The sequence below is a fragment of the Coccinella septempunctata genome, chromosome 3 (assembly GCF_907165205.1).
Source record: "Coccinella septempunctata chromosome 3, icCocSept1.1, whole genome shotgun sequence".
NCBI lineage: Eukaryota > Metazoa > Arthropoda > Insecta > Coleoptera > Coccinellidae > Coccinella > Coccinella septempunctata.
In genome coordinates this window covers 16,690,468-16,715,359 of record NC_058191.1, presented here as the reverse complement: position 1 = coordinate 16,715,359, position 24,892 = coordinate 16,690,468, and the positions used below count along the sequence as shown (strand labels likewise).

The 24,892-nt window shown below is 41.1% G+C and overlaps 1 protein-coding gene across 1 annotated transcript; it reads right to left on the bottom strand.

The window, feature by feature from the left end:
• Nucleotides 1-23,983: 23,983 nt before the first annotated feature.
• On the bottom strand, nt 23,984-24,431 carry LOC123310295 (histone H1-like). Its single transcript, XM_044893761.1, has 2 exons — nt 24,231-24,431; nt 23,984-24,163 (listed from the first exon to the last, which is right to left on the bottom strand). Exons 1-2 carry the CDS (start codon nt 24,429-24,431, stop codon nt 23,984-23,986), a joined length of 381 nt encoding a protein of 126 aa, XP_044749696.1.
• Between the last annotated feature and the right edge of the window lie 461 nt (nt 24,432-24,892).

Below are 24,892 nucleotides of genomic sequence, written 5' to 3'. Positions count from 1 at the left end.
ACTTGGGAAGCTTCATAAATACTAGGGCTAACCTTGACACGGAAATACACAACCGTATCAATTCGGCATCACGGGCATTCTGGAAGCTGAAGGACAGAGTGTTCCAAAATCACGACCTCAATCTGAAGACCAAGACAGCTGTTTACAGAGCAGTGGTCCTCCCAACGCTACTTTACGGAAGCGAAAGCTGGACTCCCTACAGGCGACATATTAAACAGCTTGAACAGACGCAGCAACGTCATCTAAGACAGATAATGCACATCAGATGGTTCCACAAAGTTGCGAATGCAGAAGTCTTGCAGCGCGCGAGTTGTACTACAATTGGGACTCAAGTAACGAGGGCCCGACTCAGATGGAGCGGCCACATTCTGAGGATGCAAGACACAAGACTCCCCAAAATAGCTCTATACGGCGAACTCACTGAGGGAGCTCGGAAACCAGGAGGCCAGTATAAGCGGTTTAAGGATACACTACATCAATCCCTAAAATCAGTTAATGCTAATCATAACTGGGAACAACTAGCGTTAGACAGGTCACAGTGGAGGTCTTTGGTCCACAGTTACAATGGAGAATCGAGAAGGATATAGCGGCGGCCAGATCTGGTTGGAGACTATCCATGCCCTGAGTGTGGAAGGATCTGCAGGTCACGGTTGGGTCTCTTTAGTCATAGGAGGGCACACAGTCGCAACTAGCACTAAGAAGTAACAAGTCTGTTCGAATTTTTTTTTTTCTTTTTTTTTGTCTTCTTCTTTTTGTAGATTTATTCCCGGTAACGGGATACAGCAGTGTTGAATTTCAGTTCGATAGTTGAGATAGGAATTGAGATTTCAGTGGTCAATTCGGCAAAGTATGATATGAATGAATATTTAACAGGGTACTAACAAACCGTTGTTTACTGTTTGATTAACGTGTGACATTTTAAGGATGATACGTTATTCAATGGGCCGACCGTCAGGGTTCAGAGAGCCGACCCTACCGTCCGGACCGCCTTCTCCCGCAGGAATATTGGGTCGACTCTCAGTCTGTCGGCAGACTGGGAGGTGCCAGATAGAAGGAGAGAGGCCGGGACCAACACGGAACCGCCAGCCACCAGGACCGTGGGAACCTGTGGACTTCATGTCTACCTGGGGTTAGGCCCCCACAGTTGCTGGCGGTGTGGCAATGAAGGCCACCGCAGGAAGGACTACCGAGGGGCAAGGACGAAGTTCTGTTCCAGGTACGGCCGTGTGGAGGTCCTTTCCAGGGTGTGTTGCGTTAGAGATAGGGGACCAGGGACCGCCAGAACTGCCTCAGGGCCGACCGCAACTCCAGGGATCAGGACAGAGGCCATACTGCCGGACCTCCGACTGAGGCCCGCCGTACCGCTAACACCGTCAGAACCGTCGCCGCCCACACCGTTACCGCCCCCACCGAAGAAGAAGGTGAAAATGGATTAGAATTACCGAAAAAAAATTACCGATTAATAAAATGATACCGTTCCGAAAAATATCTTTTATTGCACCAACCTAAATGGTGGATGCGCTAACCGGAATTTCAATGTTTCCACCGTCAAAGTACCGTCAAATAGATCACAATACCAGAAAATAATTCCGAGTTCAATAAACCCGCAACTTTGGTTTGTTCACAGGCTGCCACCGCAAATACTCCTACACCGATAAACCCAGGAGGGTTAGAAGAAGACTAATACTGATAAGGCAGATGCATTGGCGGACTCGATCGAAAGAGAATCGAGAATAAATTACAGGATAGACGACGATAATGAAGATTTGGAAGAAAATGATGAATTACCAGCGGCTGCTGAAATAGACAAGCCAAGATCGCCAAATGAAATCAGGGAGATAATTAGAAGTTTGAAGAAGAGGAAAGCTCCCGGAAGCGATAAAACAACGAATGTTATGTTAAGGGAATTACCTAGAAAATGTATAGCCGCTCTAACAAATATCCCGAATGAAATCATGAGGACAGAACACTACCCAGAAAAATGGAAAACAGCGGAAGTCAAAGTATTCAATAAACCATTTAATGAGAAGAAGTTCCCACAAATCTACAGACCGATAAGTCTACTGTCGGCGTTAGGAAAAGTAGTAGAAAGGATTATCGCCACGAGGCTAAATGAGGAAACCGAAAATCTGAAACTGATACCGCCAGAACTGTTCGGATTCAGAAGAGAGCATTCAACAGAGCAACAATTATTAAGGCTCACAGAGTACATTACAGAGGGATTCCAAAATAAACAAGCCACAGGTCTTGTTTTACTAGACGTCGCCAGAGCTTTCGACAGAGTATGGCATGAAGGATTAATGTTTAAGATGAGAAGTGCTGGATATTCGATCAAAATATGCAAGTTGATCCGGAATTATCCCCAAAATAGAAGATTTTACGTGAAAGTGGAAGGAGAATGCTCCACAACAAGAGATTCAAGCCGGGTCCAGACTATGTAACAAAACAGGATATATAGCAAAGTTATATAACTTGTTAGAGAAATTCAAGTGAAAAAGTTATATAACACAATGTTATACAACATTTTTCTTGCTATATAGCAAATTTTATGTTATCCGTTGGGTGTCGGTAAAGATCAAAAAAGTAATATAACTTTGTTATAAAACACGCCGCAACTTGTCCACACTTGTGTTATTAAACATTTACTGCAGCGCCCAAAACAAGTGCTCTTTTCCATACAGATGCGTCAAATGTTTGGGCAATCATTGCACAAAAGATTGCGAACTTACCAGAAAAGGTACAACAATACAACCAAATACGCGATTGAATATCATGAATTTTGAGATATATAGATTTGACAGAATCGCAAACACTGGGGGAGGTGTTGCCTTACTGGTTAGACGAGATCTGAAACACTATTTTAAAGGAAGATCTGACGAGTCACAAATAGAAACAGTGACGATTGTAGCTGAAATAACAAGACGACAAAGAGTCGAAGTCACATCGGCATATAAAAGACCCCCAAATAACCTATTGGAAGAAGAAATCAACAACCTACTAGATGGAACAAACCCGAAAATCTGCATCGGAGATTTTAATTGCAAATCTCCAGAATGGAACAGCAGGATGGAAAACAGAAATGGCAGAAAACTGAAAGATCTCGCTGAAAAACATGAAGCTATCGTTATTGGACCTGAAGAACCAACGTACCTAGCATTCGGAAATGGATTACCAGATATAATTGATATCGCAATTATGAAAAATATCACTAGAGAATTCTCGATAGAGACCTTGTGGGTCGGAACCTCTAACCACAACCCCATCGAATTAACAATAGGAGATGGGCCAAGAAGAGAACTAATGCAAACAAGAGAATACACCGATTGGATGAAATATAGCCATCTGAAACAATCGGAGGTAACAGAAATACCGACAATCAACACACCGGAAGACCTAGAAAGAGCAGTTGATAAACTAGAATAGAATATAATAGATATAATAGCCTACAAAAAGAGCACAAAGAAAATAACGAGACCAGCACCGATACATCCACACGGTGATACACCCAGAGAAATCAAAGATCTCATCAGGGAAAATCGGAGACTAAGAAAAACATACAGGCTCAACAAAACAGATATAAATAAGAGAAATCTAAACCGACACAGCCAAGTTCTAAAAAATGCCCTGATGGACATGAGAACAAATAGATGGAACAAAAGAGTTCAAGAACTAAATACTATCGATCATTCTGCATGGAAAATGCAAAAATGTCTGATAAGAGAAAAGACTAAAATACCACCTCTCCACGGAGAAAGAGGAATGGCATATACGAATATCGATAAAGCAGAAGCACTGGCGGACTCGATAGAAAGAGAATCGAGAATAAATTACAGACCTGATGACGATAATGACGAGCTGGAAGATCTTGTAGAGAACAACGAAGAAGAAATGGACGAACCACCAGTAGACGACAAAATAGAAGAACCAACTTCTCCATTTGAAATAAAAGAGATAATCAGAAGCTTGAAAAATAGAAAAGCTCCCGGAAGTGATAAAATAACGAATGCTATGTTGAAGAAATTACCTAGAAAAGGTAAAGCTGCTCTCACAAATATTGCAAACGGTATAATGAGGACTGAACACTATCCGGAAAAGTGGAAAACTGCAGAAGTCATAGTGTTCAACAAACCAGGCAAAGATAAAAAATTCCCCCAAAACTACAGGCCGATAAGTTTATTGTCCGCCCTAGGAAAAGTAGTAGAAAGGGTAATCGCTAGGAGGCTTACAGAAGAAACTGAAAATCTGAATCTCATTCCAGCAGAGCAATTCGGATTCAGAAGACACCACTCAACTGAACAGCAATTACTGAGACTCACAGAATACATAACAGAAGGATTCCAAAATAAACAAGCAACCGGTCTTGTACTACTAGATGTCGCCAGAGCATTCGACAGAGTATGGCATGAAGGATTGATTTACAAAATGAGATATGCTGGATATTCAATGAAACTGTGCAAGTTGATTAGGAATTATTTGAGGAACAGAAGATTCTACGTGAAAGTGGAAGGAGAAAACTCCACAACCAGATGAAGCAGGGGTGCCTCAAGGGTCAGTACTTGGGCCGTTACTGTATAACATATATATTCACGATATACCAAAATCTCCAAGGACTATGCTGACACTATATGCCGACGACACAGGAATCGCAATGCGACGTCGCAAGCCAGAAATTATAGAAGGAATATTACAAGAAGCTATAGATGAAATAAATGACTGGTGTATTAAATGGAAAATAAAACTCAACGGACAAAAGAGCCAAGCGATATTACTGCAGAAGAGGAGACTAAGAACTACAACAAATCTAGAGGTAGATGGAGAAGAAATCGAATGGAAAAACGAAGCAAAATATTTAGGTATCACCCTAGACAAAGGTCTAACATGGAGAAGCCATATCAAACAAGCCGTTGACAAAACCAAGGCAGCGATGAATATGCTCTACCTGCTGATAGGTAGAAAGAGCCACATGTCAAATGAGACAAAATTGAAAATAATCAAAGCCGTTGCTAGACCGCAACTGACTTATGGATCAGGTGCTTGGCGATTCGCGGCAAAGAGCCATATACAAAGAATTCAGGCAACAGAAAACAAGCTACTACGATGTGCCATAGATGCGCCTTGGTTTGTCGAGAACAAACAGATATATCGAGATTTGAAGTGGGAAACCATCACCGAATTTATGAAGAGGAAAGCTGAAAAGTTATTCGAAACAGCGAAGGAACATCCAAACGAAGAACTCAGGAGACTAGTGGACTACGATCCGGAGGAAGACAGAAGAAGAATGAGAATTTACAAAAGGAGACCGAGAGATCAATTGAGGAGAGATTAAAATGAGTACGACAACTTATTAAAACTATACTAAGAAGAGATATCCGAAATGGACGAACATGAAAACCCTAGCACGACAATGTGCAAGAAGAAATCAACCGATTAAGGGATAAATGGTTTATAGACAAATGCCCGGAACCAACAAAAAGCAGGTTAGGTTTAGTGGGTCGCGAACTCAGGAGAGTGAGTAACCCCACAGTGTTCCCTAGAAATGGGTTCCTCTGGGCGAGAGGTAGAGCCCCGTGTTTGCACGGTCGCAGATTCCCCCTGCTATAAAAACAATGTCATTTTCAGCCTCCGAGTCTCAAGTGCGACAGGCAACCACGCCCGCCACTGGTGTATGTACACAGTTTTCGAATTGAGATGCACATGTTGAATTTCAGTTCGAAAGGACCGTGGGGACCTGTGGACTTCAGTTCTACCTGGGGTTAGGCCCCACAGTTGCTGGCGTTGTGGCAATGAAGGCCACCACAGGGAGGACTGCCGAGGGGAAAGGACGAAGTTCTGTTCCAGGTGCGGCCATGTGGGGGTCCTTTCCAGGGTGTGTTGCGTTAGAGATAGGGGATCAGGGACCGCCAGAACTGCCTCAGGACCGACCGCAACTCCAGGGAGCAGGACAGAGGCCATACTGCCGGACCTCCGACTGAGGCCCGCCGTACCGCCAACACCGTCAGAACCGTCGCCGCCCACATCGTCGCCGCCCCTACCGAAGTAGAAGGTGAAAATGGATTAGAATTACCGAGAAAAAAATTACCGATTATTAAAATGATACCGTTCCGAAAAATACCTTTTATTGCAACAACCGAAATGGTGGATGCGCTAACCGGAGTAGTAGTCGATTCGTCAAAATATCATTTTAATTCCTAAGGAACTATTGGATCAATTCGAACCAAATCTTGAAACTGCACATAGTGTTCGCATGCATCTCAATATGCAACTCAATTCGAAAACTATGTACAGTTTCAAAATTTGGCTCGAATTGATCCAACAGTTTACGGGAAATTGATATCACACTATGCCGAATTGACCTCTGAAATCTCAATTCCTATCAGAACTATCGATATGAAATTCAACATGTGCATCTCAATTCGAAAACTATGTGAAGTTTCAAGATTTGGGTCGAAATGATCAAACGGTTTTTGAGAAATTCATATCACACTTTGCCGAATTGACCACAGAAATCTTAATTCCTATCTGAATTATCGAACTGAATGAAACTCAATACGTATATCCCAGTTCAAAAATTGTGTAGAGTTTCGAGATTTGGATCGAATTTTGATGGTCAATGAATAAAAGAATAAGTTCTATTTATCATGAATTGTTCGATCAAGAAGACTCAACTTTCGGAATAATAACTTATGACAAGAATATCCATGAACCTTGACAAGAGCGACTTCGGCAAAATATATTTTTCTGAAACGCCATAGAGTCCTCTACCCCCAGGCTCAATATTATCCATTCATTACGCCACACCCTGTATATGGATACCTTGACAAGAGCGACTTCGGCAAGTCTGGGAAGAATCGTTTCGGTCCGTCAAAAATGACATATCGGCCTATTTTCCATATCGCATTCGTCCGAAATACGATGCAATGATGAACCCAATAATTGGTACAAATAAAAAACTTTAAAATCCTCGAGATTGCGCAGGAAACTTTCAATTTCAAGTCCTTAGCAATAATTTACCAACCATTCGCCCGTAAAACTTTCGTCAACTTGGCTAATATCGGTCCCACTATTTGAAGAAATCCAAAGTGTTAAGGTCAAACAATGTCATTTTCAGCCTCCGAGTCTCAAGTGCGACAGGCAACCACGCCCGCCACTGGTGTATGTACACAGTTTTCGAATTGAGATGCACATGTTGAATTTCAGTTCGAAAGGACCGTGGGGACCTGTGGACTTCAGTTCTACCTGGGGTTAGGCCCCCACAGTTGCTGGCGGTGTGGCAATGAAGGCCACCACAGGGAGGACTGCCGAGGGGAAAGGACGAAGTTCTGTTCCAGGTGCGACCGTGTGGGGGTCCTTTCCAGGGTGTGTTGCGTTAGAGATAGGGGACCAGGGACCGCCAGAACTGCCTCAGGACCGACCGCAACTCCAGGAAGCAGGACAGAGGCCATACTGCCGGACCTCCGACTGAGGCCCGCCGTACCGCCAACACCGTCAGAACCGTCGCCGCCCACATCGTTGCCGCCCCTACCGAAGTAGAAGGTGAAAATGGATTAGAATTACCCAAAAAAAAATTACCGATTATTAAAATGATACCATTCCGAAAAATATCTTTTATTGCACCAACCGAAATGGTGGATGCGCTAACCGGAGTAGTAGTCGATTCGTCAAAATATCATTTCAATTCCTAAGGAACTATTGGATCAATTCGAACCAAATTTTGAAACTGCACATTGTTTTCGCATGCATCTCAATATGCAACTCAATTCGAAAACTATGTACAGTTTCAAAATTTGGCTCGAATTGATCCAACAGTTTATGGGAAATTGATATCACACTTTGCCGAATTGACCTCTGAAATCTCAATTCCTATCAGAACTATCGATATGAAATTCAACATGTGCATCTCAATTCGAAAACTATGTGAAGTTTCAAGATTTAGGTCGAAATGATCAAACGGTTTTTGAGAAATTCATATCACACTTTGCAGAATTGACCACAGAAATCTTAATTCCTATCTGAATTATCGAACTGAATGAAACTCATTACGTATATCTCAGTTCAAAAATTGTGTAGAGTTTCGAGATTTGGATCGAATTTTGATGGTCAATGAATAAAAGAATAAGTTCTATTTATCATGAATTGTTCGATCAAGGAGACTCAACTTTCGGAATAATAACTTAGGACAAGAATATCCATGAACCTTGACAAGAGCCTTTTTCTGGGTTTTAACCATGTAGAGAGGTATTGGCTTCTTTGTCATTGTCGATGTCATTCTGGACACCTCAGCGTCTGATATTCCCTGGAATATCAGGTCGTACTTAATCAACGCAATATCAGCGTCGGTTGGTGAATTCCTAATAACGGCATATATCTTCTTTTCCTCCTCCATTTGGTAGGTAAAAAATTCTTTACCATGCTGCTCGAAGAATGTAGTGATTTTTCTAAAATCATCTACGGTTGACGCGATGATTTTTATACCGTCTTTAACTGTAGTTTTTTTTTTTTTTTATAGCAGGGGGAATCTGCGACCGTGAAAACACGGGGCTCTATCTCTCGCCCAGAGGAACCCATTTCTAGGGAACACTGTGGGGTTACTCACTCTCCTGAGTTCGCGACCCACTAAACCTAACCTGCTTTTTGTTGGTTCCGGGCATTTGCCTATAAACCATTTATCCCTTAATCGGTTGATTTCTTCTTGCACATTGTCGTGCTAGGGTTTTCATGTTCGTCCATTTCGGATATCTCTTCTTAGTATAGTTTTAATAAGTTGTCGTACTCATTTTAATCTCTCCTCAATTGATCTCTCGGTCTCTTTTGTAAATTCTCATTCTTCTTCTGTCTTCCTCCGGATCGTAGTCCACTAGTCTCCTGAGTTCTTCGTTTGGATGTTCCTTCGCTGTTTCGAATAACTTTTCAGCTTTCCTCTTCATAAATTCGGTGATGGTTTCCCACTCCAAATATCGATATATCTGTTTGTTCCTGACAAACCAAGGCGCATCTATGGCACATCGTAGTAGCTTGTTTTCTGTTGCCTAAATTCATTGTATATGGCTCTTTGCCGCGAATCCCCAAGCACCTGATCCATAAGTCAGTTGCGGTCTAGCAACGGCTTTGATTATTTTCAATTTTCTCTCATTTGACATGTGGCTCTTTCTACCTATCAGCGGGTAGAGCATATTCATCGCTGCCTTGGTTTTGTCAACGGCTTGTTTGATATGGCTTCTCCATGTTAGACCTTTGTCTAGGGTGATACCTAAATATTTTGCTTCGTTTTTTAATTCGATTTCTTCTCCATCTACCTCTAGATTTGTTGTAGTTCTTAGTCTCCTCTTCTGCAGTAATATCGCTTGGCTCTTTTGTCCGTTGAGTTTTATTTTCCATTTAATACACCAGTCATTTATTTCATCTATAGCTTCTTGTAACATTCCTTCTATAATAACTGTAGTTGCAAGGTTGTAACAAAATAACAAAAGTAACATAATGAAAATAACATTGTTCGACCTTAACACTTTGGATTTCTTCAAATAGTGGGACCGATATTTGCCAAGTTGACGAAAATTTTACGGGCGAATGGTTGGTAAATTATTGCTACGGACTTGAAATTTAAAGTTTCCTGCGCAATCTCGAGGATTTTAAAGTTTTTTATTTGTACCAATTATTGGGTTCATCATTGCATCGTATTTCGGACGAATGCGATATGGAAAATAGGCCGATATGTCATTTTTGACGGACCGAAACGATTCTTCCCAGACTTGCCGAAGTCGCTCTTGTCAAGGTTCATGGATATTCTTGTCATAAGTTATTATTCCGAAAGTTGAGTCTCCTTGATCGAACAATTCATGATAAATAGAACTTATTCTTTTATTCATTGACCATCAAAATTCGATCCAATTCTCGAAACTCTACACAATTTTTGAACTGAGATATACGTATTGAGTTTCATTCAGTTCGATAATTCAGATAGGAATTAAGATTTCTGTGGTCAATTCGGCAAAGTGTGATATGAATTTCTCAAAAACCGTTTGATCATTTCGACCCAAATCTTGAAACTTCACATAGTTTTCGAATTGAGTTGCATATTGAGATGCATGCGAAAACTATGTGCAGTTTCAAGATTTGGTTAGAATTGATCCAATAGTTCCTTAGGAATTGAAATGATTTTGACGAATCGACTACTACTCCGGTTAGCGCATCCACCATTTCGGTTGGTGCAATAAAAGATATTTTTCGGAACGGTATCATTTTAATAATCGGTAATTTTTTTTTCGGTAATTCTAATCCATTTTCACCTTCTACTTCGGTAGGGGCGGCAACGATGTGGGCGGCGACGGTTCTGACGGTGTTGGCGGTACGGCGGGCCTCAGTCGGAGGTCCGGCAGTATGGCCTCTGTCCTGCTCCCTGGAGTTGCGGTCGGTCCTGAGGCAGTTCTGGCGGTCCCTGGTCCCCTATCTCTAACGCAACACACCCTGGAAAGGACCCCCACACGGCCGCACCTGGAACAGAACTTCGTCCTTTCCCCTCGGCAGTCCACCCTGTGGTGGCCTTCATTGCCACACCGCCAGCAACTGTGGGGGCCTAACCCCAGGTAGAACTGAAGTCCACAGGTCCCCACGGTCCTTTCGAACTGAAATTCAACATGTGCATCTCAATTCGCAAACTGTGTACATACACCAGTGGCGGGCGTGGTTGCCTGTCGCACTTGAGACTCGGGGGCTGAAAATAACATTGTTCGACCTTAACACTTTGGATTTCTTCAAATAGTGGGACCGATATTAGCCAAGTTGACGAAAATTTTACGGGCGAATGGTTGGTAAATTATTGCTACGGACTTGAAATTTAAAGTTTCCTGCGCAATCTCGAGGATTTTAAAGTTTTTTATTTGTACCAATTATTGGGTTCATCATTGCATCGTATTTCGGACGAATGCGATATGGAAAAAAGGCCGATATGTCATTTTTGACGGACCGAAACGATTCTTCCCAGACTTGCCGAAGTCGCTCTTGTCAAGGTTCATGGATATTCTTGTAATAAGTTATTATTCCGAAAGTTGAGTCTCCTTGATCGAACAATTCATGATAAATAGAACTTATTCTTTTATTCATTGACCATCAAAATTCGATCCAAATCTCGAAACTCTACACAATTTTTGAACTGAGATATACGTATTGAGTTTCATTCAGTTCGATAATTCAGATAGGAATTAAGATTTCTGTGGTCAATTCGGCAAAGTGTGATATGAATTTCTCAAAAACCGTTTGATCATTTCGACCCAAATCTTGAAACTTCACATAGTTTTCGAATTGAGTTGCATATTGAGATGCATGCGAAAACTATGTGAAGTTTCAAGATTTGGGTCGAAATGATCCAATAGTTCCTTAGGAATTGAAATGATATTTTGACGAATCGACTACTACTCCGGTTAGCGCATCCACCATTTCGGTTGGTGCAATAAAAGATATTTTTCGGAACGGTATCATTTTAATAATCTATAATTTTTGTTTCGGTAATTCTAATCCATTTTCACCTTCTACTTCGGTAGGGGCGGCAACGATGTGGGCGGCGACGGTTCTGACGGTGTTGGCGGTACGGCGGGCCTCAGTCGGAGGTCCGGCAGTATGGCCTCTGTCCTGCTCCCTGGAGTTGCGGTCGGTCCTGAGGCAGTTCTGGCGGTCCCTGGTCCCCTATCTCTAACGCAACACACCCTGGAAAGGACCCCCACACGGCCGCACCTGAAACAGAACTTCGTCCTTTCCCCTCGGCAGTCCTCCCTTTGGTGGCCTTCATTGCCACACCGCCAGCAACTGTGGGGGCCTAACCCCAGGTAGAACTGAAGTCAACAGGTCCCCACGGTCCTTTCGAACTGAAATTCAACATGTGCATCTCAATTCGAAAACTGTGTACATACACCAGTGGCGGGCGTGGTTGCCTGTCGCACTTGAGACTCGGAGGCTGAAAATGACATTGTTTGACTTTTTTTTTTTTTTTTTTTTTTTTTTATAGCAGATGAATCTGCGACCGTGAAAACACGGGGCTCTATCTCTCGCCCAGAGGAACCCATTTCTAGGGAACACTGTGGGGTTACTCACTCTCCTGAGTTCGCGACCCACTAAACCTAACCTGCTTTTTGTTGGTTCCGGGCATTTGCCTATAAACCATTTATCCCTTAATCGGTTGATTTCTTCTTGCACATTGTCGTGCTAGGGTTTTCATGTTCGTCCATTTCGGATATCTCTTCTTAGTATAGTTTTAATAAGTTGTCGTACTCATTTTAATCTCTCCTCAATTGATCTCTCGGTCTCCTTTTGTAAATTCTCATTCTTCTTCTGTCTTCCTCCGGATCGTAGTCCACTAGTCTCCTGAGTTCTTCGTTTGGATGTTCCTTCGCTGTTTCGAATAACTTTTCAGCTTTCCTCTTCATAAATTCGGTGATGGTTTCCCACTTCGAATCTCGATATATCTGTTTGTTCTTGACAAACCAAGGCGCATCTATGGCACATCGTAGTAGCTTGTTTTCTGTTGCCTGAATTCTTTGTATATGGCTCTTTGCCGCGAATCCCCAAGCACCTGATCCATAAGTCAGTTGCGGTCTAGCAACGGCTTTGATTATTTTCAATTTTGTCTCATTTGACATGTGGCTCTTTCTACCTATCAGCGGTTAGAGCATATTCATCGCTGCCTTGGTTTTGTCAACGGCTTGTTTGATATGGCTTCTCCATGTTAGACCTTTGTCTAGGGTGATACCTAAATATTTTGCTTCGTTTTTCCATTCGATTTCTTCTCCATCTACCTCTAGATTTGTTGTAGTTCTTAGTCTCCTCTTCTGCAGTAATATCGCTTGGCTCTTTTGTCCATTGAGTTTTATTTTCCATTTAATACACCAGTCATTCATTTCATCTATAGCTTCTTGTAACATTCCTTCTATAATTTCTGGCTTGCGATGTCGCATTGCGATTCCTGTGTCGTCGGCATATAATGTCAGCATAGTCCTTGGAGATTTTGGTATATCGTGGATATATATGTTATACAGTAATGGCCCAAGTACTGACCCTTGAGGCACCCCTGCTTCCATATATCTGGTTGTGGAGTTTTCTCCTTCCACTTTCACGTAGAATCTTCTGTTCCTCAAATAATTCCTAATCAACTTGCACAGTTTCATTGAATATCCAGCATATCTCATTTTGTAAATCAATCCTTCATGCCATACTCTGTCGAATGCTCTGGCGACATCTAGTAGTACAAGACCGGTTGCTTGTTTATTTTGGAATCCTTCTGTTATGTATTCTGTGAGTCTCAGTAATTGCTGTTCAGTTGAGTGGTCTCTTCTGAATCCGAATTGCTCTGCTGGAATGAGATTCAGATTTTCAGTTTCTTCTGTAAGCCTCCTAGCGATTACCCTTTCTACTACTTTTCCTAGGGCGGACAATAAACTTATCGGCCTGTAGTTTTGGGGGAATTATTTATCTTTGCCTGGTTTGTTGAACACTATGACTTCTGCAGTTTTCCACTTTTCCGGATAGTGTTCAGTCCTCATTATACCGTTTGCAATATTTGTGAGAGCAGCTATACCTTTTCTAGGTAATTTCTTCAACATAGCATTCGTTATTGTATCACTTCCGGGAGCTTTTCTATTTTTCAAGCTTCTGATTATCTCTTTTATTTCAAATGGAGAAGTTGGTTTTTCTATTTTGTCGTCTACTGGTGGTTCGTCCATTTCTTCTTCGTTGTTCTCTACAGGATCTTCCAGCTCGTCATTATCGTCATCAGGTCTGTAATTTATTCTCGATTCTCTTTCTATCGAGTCCGCCAGTGCTTCTGCTTTATCGATATTCGTATATGCCATTCCTCTTTCTCCGTGGAGAGGTGGTATTTTAGTCTTTTCTCTTCTCACACATTTTTGCATTTTCCATGCAGAATGATCGATAGTATTTAGTTCTTGAACTCTTTTGTTCCATCTATTTGTTCTCATGTCCTTCAGGGCATTTTTTAGAACTTGGCTGTGTCGGTTTAGATTTCTCTTATTTATATCTGTTTTGTTGAGCCTGTATGTTTTTCTTAGTCTCCGATTTTCCCTGATGAGATCTTTGATTTCTCTGGGTGTATCACCGTGTGGATGTATCGGTGCTGGTCTCGTTATTTTCTTTGTGCTCTTTTTGTAGGCATCTATTATATTCTTTTCTAGTTCACCAACTGCTCTTTTTAGGTCTTCCGGTGTGTTGATTGTCGGTATTTCTGTTACCTCCGATTGTATCAGATGGCTATATTTCGTCCAATCGGTGTATTCTCTTGTTTGCATTAGTTCTCTTCTTGGCCCATCTCCTATTGTTAATTCGATGGGGTTGTGGTAAGAGGTTCCGTCCCACAAGGTCTCTATCGAGAATTCTCTAGTGATATTTTTCATAATTGCGATATCAATTATATCTGGTAATCCATTTCCGAATGCTAGGTACGTTGGATCTTCAGGTCCAATAACGATAGCTTCATGTTTTTCAGCGAGATCTTTCAGTTTTCTGCCATTTCTGTTTTCCATCCTGCTGTTCCATTCTGGAGATTTGCAATTAAAATCTCCGATGCAGATTTTCGGGTTTGTTCCATCTAGTAAGTTGTTGATTTCTTCTTCTAATAGGTTATTTGGGGGTCTTTTATATGCCGATGTGACTTCGACTCTTTGTCGATTTATTTCAGCTACAATCGTCACTGTTTCTATTTGTGACTCGTCAGATCTTCCTTTAAAATAGTGTTTCAGATCTCGTCTAACCAGTAAGGCAACACCTCCCCCAGTGTTTGCGATTCTGTCACATCTATATATCTCATAATTCATGATATTCAATCGCGTATTTGGTTGTATTCTTGTTTCCTGTAAGGCTATAATATCAGGTTTTCTCTCTGATATTATTTCTTCTATCTCGGGTTTTCGAGTTCTGACCCCGTTTATGTTCCAGGAGACTATTTTAAGGGAATTTTTTCCTAGTTGTATGTTCCATTATTTCAGTTTACTGAACATTCCTTGGAGTTTTTTCTCCATCTCTCTTTCAATTTTCAACATGATTTTGTTGAAAATTTTTTCAGTAAAAGTGTCTAAATCGTCGGCGGATTCAGAGACTTTTCTGTTTTCTTTTGTTTTGTTGATCGTAGGTTTAGCTTGGGGCATTTTCGAGGTCTCCTTCTTCTGTACTGGTTTGGGTACTTCTTTTTTCTTGTCGTCTACTTTGGAGGGGGTGGGCTTCTTTTTCTCCTGGACTTTTAGAGGAATCGTGCTCTGCTGAGCCGATTTCTGGCCTGTTTCCCTTTTATTTGTAACTAATTTGAATTCGCTACATCCTTTGTAGCTTGCTGGATGGCCTTCTTCGCCGCACAGAACGCATGTGGCATTTCTCTCCCCACCTTTTCTGGTAAGTTCGCAATCTTTTGTGCAATGATTGCCCAAACATTTGACGCATCTGTATGGAAAAGAGCACTTGGTTTGGGCATGTCCGTACCTCTGACATCTGAAGCATTGGCTTGGATTTTCTGCCCTTCTTTTTGATTCCACTACAATGCAGAGATTGTAGAGGCGTCTTATTTCGAAAATCTCCTTTCTCTGAGTTTTTACCAGGTATAAGGGTATAAACTTTTTGGTTTTATTGGATGTCATTCTGGACACCTCGGCGTCATGGATTCCTTGGACCTTTAGATCATTTTTTATTAAATCTATTTCAGAGATGCACATGTTGAATTTCAGATCGATAGTTCTGATAGGAATTGAGATTTCAGTGGTCGATTCGACAAAATATCATTTCAATTCCCAAGGAACTATTGGATCAATTCGAACCGAATCCCGAAACTGTACACAGTTTTCGAATTAAGATGCACATGTTGAATTTCAGTTCGATAGTTCAGATAGGAATTGAGATTTCAGTGGTCAATTCGGCAAAGTGTGATATCAATTCCTTAAAACTGTTGGATCAATTCGAACCAAATCTTGAAACTGCACATAGTTTTCGAATTGAGATGCACATGTTGAATTTCAGTTCGATAGTTCTGATAGGAATTGAGATTTCAGTGGACGATTCGACATAGTATCATTCGAATTCCTTACGAACTATTGGATCAATTCGACCCAGATCTCGAAACTGTACACAGTTTTCGAATTGAGATGCACATGTTGAATTTCAGTTCGATAGTTCAGATAGGAATTGAGATTTCAGTGGTCAATTCGGCGAAGTGTGATATCAATTCCTCGAAAACTGTTGGTTCAATTCGAACCAAATCTTGAAATTTCACACGGTTTTCGAATTGAGATGCACATGTTGAATTTCAGTTCGATAGTTCAGATAGAAATTGAGATTCCAGTGGTCAATTCGGCAAAGTGTGATATCAATTCCTCGAAAACTGTTGGTTCAATTCGAACCAAATCTTGAAATTTCAAACAGTTTTCGAATTGAGATGCACATGTTGAATTTCAGTTCGATAGTTCAGATAGGAATTGAGATTTCAGTGGTCAATTCGGCAAAGTGTGATATCTATTGCTCGAAATCTGTTGGATCAATTCGAACCAAATCTTGAAACTAAAAGTTAACTGAATCTATAACAGAAGTCACCACGTTAGAAAGCGAAAAATCGAAAATACTGCAGCGAAGTGAAAGAACTGAAGTAAAAGTCAAAAGTCGAAAAGTGACCGTCGCGGTGGAAAATTTGCTTTTATAGGCATATCCCCTCTCACGGTAAAAATCTGAAAATTCCAGAATGCGACAAGAATGAAAAACGTCGTCAGCTCCGGTTTATCGCATATCAACAGATGAAAAACGTCGAAATCTTCAGCGGCATGTAAGAAAAACAACGTGAAATACAGATAAGCGGTTTTTTACATTCACTCTGCCTATCGGAATGAACGTACGGAATATTCGAGAATTAAAATATTTGCAAAGACGGAAATTTGAAACGAAAGAAATGCACTGAGATGAACTCCAATTTTCCTCAGAAACTGGACTTCATCACATCAGATAGGAATTAAGATTTCTGTGGTCAATTCTGCAAAGTGTGATATGAATTTCTCAAAAACCGTTTGATCATTTCGACCCAAATCTTGAAACTTCACATAGTTTTCGAATTGAGATGCACATGTTGAATTTCATATCGATAGTTCTGATAAGAATTGAGATTTCAGAGGTCAATTCGGCAAAGTGTGATATCAATTTCCCATAAACTGTTGGATCAAGTCGAGCCAAATTTTGAAACTGTACATAGTTTTCGAATTGAGTTGCGTATTGAGATGCATGCGAAAACTATGTGCAGTTTCAAGATTTGGTTCGAATTGATCCAATAGTTCCTTAGGAATTGAAATGATATTTTGACGAATCCACTACTACTCCGGTTAGCGCATCCACCATTTCGGTTGGTGCAATAAAAGATATTTTTCGGAACGGTATCATTTTAATAATCGGTAATTTTTTTTTCGGTAATTCTAATCCATTTTCACCTTCTACTTCGGTAGGGGCGGCAACGATGTGGGCGGCGACGGTTCTGACGGTGTTGACGGTACGGCGGGCCTCAGTCGGAGGTCCGGCAGTATGGCCTCTGTCCTGCTCCCTGGAGTTGCGGTCGGTCCTGAGGCAGTTCTGGCGGTCCCTGGTCCCCTATCTCTAACGCAACACACCCTGGAAAGGACCCCCACACGGCCGCACCTGAAACAGAACTTCGTCCTTTCCCCTCGGCAGTCCTCCCTTTGGTGGCCTTCATTGCCACACCGCCAGCAACTGTGGGGGCCTAACCCCAGGTAGAACTGAAGTCAACAGGTCCCCACGGTCCTTTCGAACTGAAATTCAACATGTGCATCTCAATTCGAAAACTGTGTACATACACCAGTGGCGGGCGTGGTTGCCTGTCGCACTTGAGACTCGGAGGCTGAAAATGACATTGTTTGACTTTTTTTTTTTTTTTTTTTTTTATAGCAGATGAATCTGCGACCGTGAAAACACGGGGCTCTATCTCTCGCCCAGAGGAACCCATTTCTAGGGAACACTGTGGGGTTACTCACTCTCCTGAGTTCGCGACCCACTAAACCTAACCTGCTTTTTGTTGGTTCCGGGCATTTGCCTATAAACCATTTATCCCTTAATCGGTTGATTTCTTCTTGCACATTGTCGTGCTAGGGTTTTCATGTTCGTCCATTTCGGATATCTCTTCTTAGTATAGTTTTAATAAGTTGTCGTACTCATTTTAATCTCTCCTCAATTGATCTCTCGGTCTCCTTTTGTAAATTCTCATTCTTCTTCTGTCTTCCTCCGGATCGTAGTCCACTAGTCTCCTGAGTTCTTCGTTTGGATGTTCCTTCGCTGTTTCGAATAACTTTTCAGCTTTCCTCTTCATAAATTCGGTGATGGTTTCCCACTTCGAATCTCGATATATCTGTTTGTTCTTGACAAACCAAGGCGCATCTATGGCACATCGTAGTAGCTTGTTTTCTGTTGCCTGAATTCTTTGTATATGGCTCTTTGCCGCGAATCCCCAAGCACCTGATCCATAAGTCAGTTGCGGTCTAGCAACGGCTTTGATTATTTTCAATTTTGTCTCATTTGACATGTGGCTCTTTCTACCTATCAGCGGTTAGAGCATATTCATCGCTGCCTTGGTTTTGTCAACGGCTTGTTTGATATGGCTTCTCCATGTTAGACCTTTGTCTAGGGTGATACCTAAATATTTTGCTTCGTTTTTCCATTCGATTTCTTCTCCATCTACCTCTAGATTTGTTGTAGTTCTTAGTCTCCTCTTCTGCAGTAATATCGCTTGGCTCTTTTGTCCATTGAGTTTTATTTTCCATTTAATACACCAGTCATTCATTTCATCTATAGCTTCTTGTAACATTCCTTCTATAATTTCTGGCTTGCGATGTCGCATTGCGATTCCTGTGTCGTCGGCATATAATGTCAGCATAGTCCTTGGAGATTTTGGTATATCGTGGATATATATGTTATACAGTAATGGCCCAAGTACTGACCCTTGAGGCACCCCTGCTTCCATATATCTGGTTGTGGAGTTTTCTCCTTCCACTTTCACGTAGAATCTTCTGTTCCTCAAATAATTCCTAATCAACTTGCACAGTTTCATTGAATATCCAGCATATCTCATTTTGTAAATCAATCCTTCATGCCATACTCTGTCGAATGCTCTGGCGACATCTAGTAGTACAAGACCGGTTGCTTGTTTATTTTGGAATCCTTCTGTTATGTATTCTGTGAGTCTCAGTAATTGCTGTTCAGTTGAGTGGTCTCTTCTGAATCCGAATTGCTCTGCTGGAATGAGATTCAGATTTTCAGTTTCTTCTGTAAGCCTCCTAGCGATTACCCTTTCTACTACTTTTCCTAGGGCGGACAATAAACTTATCGGCCTGTAGTTTTGGGGGAATTATTTATCTTTGCCTGGTTTGTTGAACACTATGACTTCTGCAGTTTTCCACTTTTCCGGATAGTGTTCAGTCCTCATTATACCGTTTGCAATATTTGTGAGAGCAGCTATACCTTTTCTAGGTAATTTCTTCAACATAGCATTCGTTATTGTATCACTTCCGGGAGCTTTTCTATTTTTCAAGCTTCTGATTATCTCTTTTATTTCAAATGGAGAAGTTGGTTTTTCTATTTTGTCGTCTACTGGTGGTTCGTCCATTTCTTCTTCGTTGTTCTCTACAGGATCTTCCAGCTCGTCATTATCGTCATCAGGTCTGTAATTTATTCTCGATTCTCTTTCTATCGAGTCCGCCAGTGCTTCTGCTTTATCGATATTCGTATATGCCATTCCTCTTTCTCCGTGGAGAGGTGGTATTTTAGTCTTTTCTCTTCTCACACATTTTTGCATTTTCCATGCAGAATGATCGATAGTATTTAGTTCTTGAACTCTTTTGTTCCATCTATTTGTTCTCATGTCCTTCAGGGCATTTTTTAGAACTTGGCTGTGTCGGTTTAGATTTCTCTTATTTATATCTGTTTTGTTGAGCCTGTATGTTTTTCTTAGTCTCCGATTTTCCCTGATGAGATCTTTGATTTCTCTGGGTGTATCACCGTGTGGATGTATCGGTGCTGGTCTCGTTATTTTCTTTGTGCTCTTTTTGTAGGCATCTATTATATTCTTTTCTAGTTCACCAACTGCTCTTTTTAGGTCTTCCGGTGTGTTGATTGTCGGTATTTCTGTTACCTCCGATTGTATCAGATGGCTATATTTCGTCCAATCGGTGTATTCTCTTGTTTGCATTAGTTCTCTTCTTGGCCCATCTCCTATTGTTAATTCGATGGGGTTGTGGTAAGAGGTTCCGTCCCACAAGGTCTCTATCGAGAATTCTCTAGTGATATTTTTCATAATTGCGATATCAATTATATCTGGTAATCCATTTCCGAATGCTAGGTACGTTGGATCTTCAGGTCCAATAACGATAGCTTCATGTTTTTCAGCGAGATCTTTCAGTTTTCTGCCATTTCTGTTTTCCATCCTGCTGTTCCATTCTGGAGATTTGCAATTAAAATCTCCGATGCGGATTTTCGGGTTTGTTCCATCTAGTAAGTTGTTGATTTCTTCTTCTAATAGGTTATTTGGGGGTCTTTTATATGCCGATGTGACTTCGACTCTTTGTCGATTTATTTCAGCTACAATCGTCACTGTTTCTATTTGTGACTCGTCAGATCTTCCTTTAAAATAGTGTTTCAGATCTCGTCTAACCAGTAAGGCAACACCTCCCCCAGTGTTTGCGATTCTGTCACATCTATATATCTCATAATTCATGATATTCAATCGCGTATTTGGTTGTATTCTTGTTTCCTGTAAGGCTATAATATCAGGTTTTCTCTCTGATATTATTTCTTCTATCTCGGGTTTTCGAGTTCTGACCCCGTTTATGTTCCAGGAGACTATTTTAAGGGAATTTTTTCCTAGTTGTATGTTCCATTATTTCAGTTTACTGAACATTCCTTGGAGTTTTTTCTCCATCTCTCTTTCAATTTTCAACATGATTTTGTTGAAAATTTTTTCAGTAAAAGTGTCTAAATCGTCGGCGGATTCAGAGACTTTTCTGTTTTCTTTTGTTTTGTTGATCGTAGGTTTAGCTTGGGGCATTTTCGAGGTCTCCTTCTTCTGTACTGGTTTGGGTACTTCTTTTTTCTTGTCGTCTACTTTGGAGGGGGTGGGCTTCTTTTTCTCCTGGACTTTTAGAGGAATCGTGCTCTGCTGAGCCGATTTCTGGCCTGTTTCCCTTTTATTTGTAACTAATTTGAATTCGCTACATCCTTTGTAGCTTGCTGGATGGCCTTCTTCGCCGCACAGAACGCATGTGGCATTTCTCTCCCCACCTTTTCTGGTAAGTTCGCAATCTTTTGTGCAATGATTGCCCAAACATTTGACGCATCTGTATGGAAAAGAGCACTTGGTTTGGGCATGTCCGTACCTCTGACATCTGAAGCATTGGCTTGGATTTTCTGCCCTTCTTTTTGATTCCACTACAATGCAGAGATTGTAGAGGCGTCTTATTTCGAAAATCTCCTTTCTCTGAGTTTTTACCAGGTATAAGGGTATAAACTTTTTGGTTTTATTGGATGTCATTCTGGACACCTCGGCGTCATGGATTCCTTGGACCTTTAGATCATTTTTTATTAAATCTATTTCAGAGATGCACATGTTGAATTTCAGATCGATAGTTCTGATAGGAATTGAGATTTCAGTGGTCGATTCGACAAAATATCATTTCAATTCCCAAGGAACTATTGGATCAATTCGAACCGAATCCCGAAACTGTACACAGTTTTCGAATTAAGATGCACATGTTGAATTTCAGTTCGATAGTTCAGATAGGAATTGAGATTTCAGTGGTCAATTCGGCAAAGTGTGATATCAATTCCTTAAAACTGTTGGATCAATTCGAACCAAATCTTGAAACTGCACATAGTTTTCGAATTGAGATGCACATGTTGAATTTCAGTTCGATAGTTCTGATAGGAATTGAGATTTCAGTGGACGATTCGACATAGTATCATTCGAATTCCTTACGAACTATTGGATCAATTCGACCCAGATCTCGAAACTGTACACAGTTTTCGAATTGAGATGCACATGTTGAATTTCAGTTCGATAGTTCAGATAGGAATTGAGATTTCAGTGGTCAATTCGGCGAAGTGTGATATCAATTCCTCGAAAACTGTTGGTTCAATTCGAACCAAATCTTGAAATTTCACACGGTTTTCGAATTGAGATGCACATGTTGAATTTCAGTTCGATAGTTCAGATAGAAATTGAGATTCCAGTGGTCAATTCGGCAAAGTGTGATATCAATTCCTCGAAAACTGTTGGTTCAATTCGAACCAAATCTTGAAATTTCACACAGTTTTCGAATTGAGATGCACATGTTGAATTTCAGTTCGATAGTTCAGATAGGAATTGAGATTTCAGTGGTCAATTCGGCAAAGTGTGATATCTATTGCTCGAAATCTGTTGGATCAATTCGAACCAAATCTTGAAACTAAAAGTTAACTGAATCTATAACAGAAGTCACCACGTTAGAAAGCGAAAAATCGAAAATACTGCAGCGAAGTGAAAGAACTGAAGTAAAAGTCAAAAGTCGAAAAGTGACCGTCGCGGTGGAAAATTTGCTTTTATAGGCATATCCCCTCTCACGGTAAAAATCTGAAAATTCCAGAATGCGACAAGAATGAAAAACGTCGTCAGCTCCGGTTTATCGCATATCAACAGATGAAAAACGTCGAAATCTTCAGCGGCATGTAAGAAAAACAACGTGAAATACAGATAAGCGGTTTTTTACATTCACTCTGCCTATCGGAATGAACGTACGGAATATTCGAGAATTAAAATATTTGCAAAGACGGAAATTTGAAACGAAAGAAATGCACTGAGATGAACTCCAATTTTCCTCAGAAACTGGACTTCATCACATCAGATAGGAATTAAGATTTCTGTGGTCAATTCTGCAAAGTGTGATATGAATTTCTCAAAAACCGTTTGATCATTTCGACCCAAATCTTGAAACTTCACATAGTTTTCGAATTGAGATGCACATGTTGAATTTCATATCGATAGTTCTGATAAGAATTGAGATTTCAGAGGTCAATTCGGCAAAGTGTGATATCAATTTCCCATAAACTGTTGGATCAAGTCGAGCCAAATTTTGAAACTGTACATAGTTTTCGAATTGAGTTGCGTATTGAGATGCATGCGAAAACTATGTGCAGTTTCAAGATTTGGTTCGAATTGATCCAATAGTTCCTTAGGAATTGAAATGATATTTTGACGAATCCACTACTACTCCGGTTAGCGCATCCACCATTTCGGTTGGTGCAATAAAAGATATTTTTCGGAACGGTATCATTTTAATAATCGGTAATTTTTTTTTCGGTAATTCTAATCCATTTTCACCTTCTACTTCGGTAGGGGCGGCAACGATGTGGGCGGCGACGGTTCTGACGGTGTTGGCGGTACGGCGGGCCTCAGTCGGGGGTCCGGCAGTATGGCCTCTGTCCTGCTCCCTGGAGTTGCGGTCGATCCTGAGGCAGTTCTGGCGGTCCCTGGTCCCCTATCTCTAACGCAACACACCCTGGAAAGGACCCCCACACGGCCGCACCTGGAACAGAACTTCGTCCTTTCCCCTCGGCATTCCTCCCTGTGGTGGCCTTCATTGCCACACCGCCAGCAACTGTGGGGGCCTAACCCCAGGTAGAACTGAAGTCCACAGGTCCCCACGGTCCTTTCGAACTGAAATTCAACATGTGCATCTCAATCCGAAAACTATGTTCAGTTTCAAGATTTGGTTCGAATTGATAAAACAGTTTTCGAGGAATTGATATCACACTTTGCCGAATTGACCACTGAAATCTCAATTCCTATCAAAACTATCGAACTGAAATTCACCATGTGCATCTCAATTCGAAAACTGTGTACAGTTTCGAGATTTTTTTCGAATTGATTTCGTTAATTTTGGCTTCTTTTCTGTTGCAATTGCCGCTCTCTTTTCCGACCTACTCACTAGATAGATGTAGACCTGGCAGGTGATGTGTTCTTCTTGTCGGCTGCCATTGTAGGTGATGCATTCTTATTTGCTCCATCGGCCGACTTGACCAATTTTTTCGCAAATTTCTTCGACGCGTTTGTTGTAGAACCGCCAGCCGCCAATTTGAAAGAACCAGACGCTTCTTTTCCTTTGGTCTGAATCAAGGAACCGGACTGTACAGCGGTCTTTTCTTATGAACGGTGCAAGTTTTTCAGAATCGACCTTGTAATTCGAACCGATGTATTTCTTGATAGCATGCAACGAGGATCCGCTCCTTTCTTTCAATCCTTTGATGGCACGATTAACCATATCGGAAGTTGGGGGATGGCTGGGTTTGACATGTTTTGACCTTGCTGAGGTTTTTTTCTCAGCTTTTTTCAGCGTCTTACCAACAGCAGTGGCGGGCGTAGTTGCCTGTCGCATTTCAGACTCGGAAGTTGAAAATGACATTATTTAACCTTTACACCTTAGATTTCTTCTGATAGTGGTACCGATATTAGCGAAGTTGACGGAAATTTGACGGGCGATTGGTTGGTAAATTATTGCTAAGGACTTGAAATTGCAAGTTTCCTGCGCAATCTCGAGGAATTTAGAATTTTTTATTTGTACCAATTATTGGGTTCATCATTGCATCGTATTTCGGACGAATGCGATATGGAAAAAAAGACGATATGTCATTTTTGACGGACCGAAACTATTCTTCCCAGACTTGCGAAAGTCGCTCATGTCAAGGTTCCCGGATATTCTTATCATTAGTTATTATTTCGAAATTTGAGTCTCCTTGGTCGAACAATTCATGATGAATACAAGTTTTTCTTTTATTGATTGACCATCAAAATTCGATCCAAATCTCGAAACTGTACACAATTTTTGAACTGAGATAT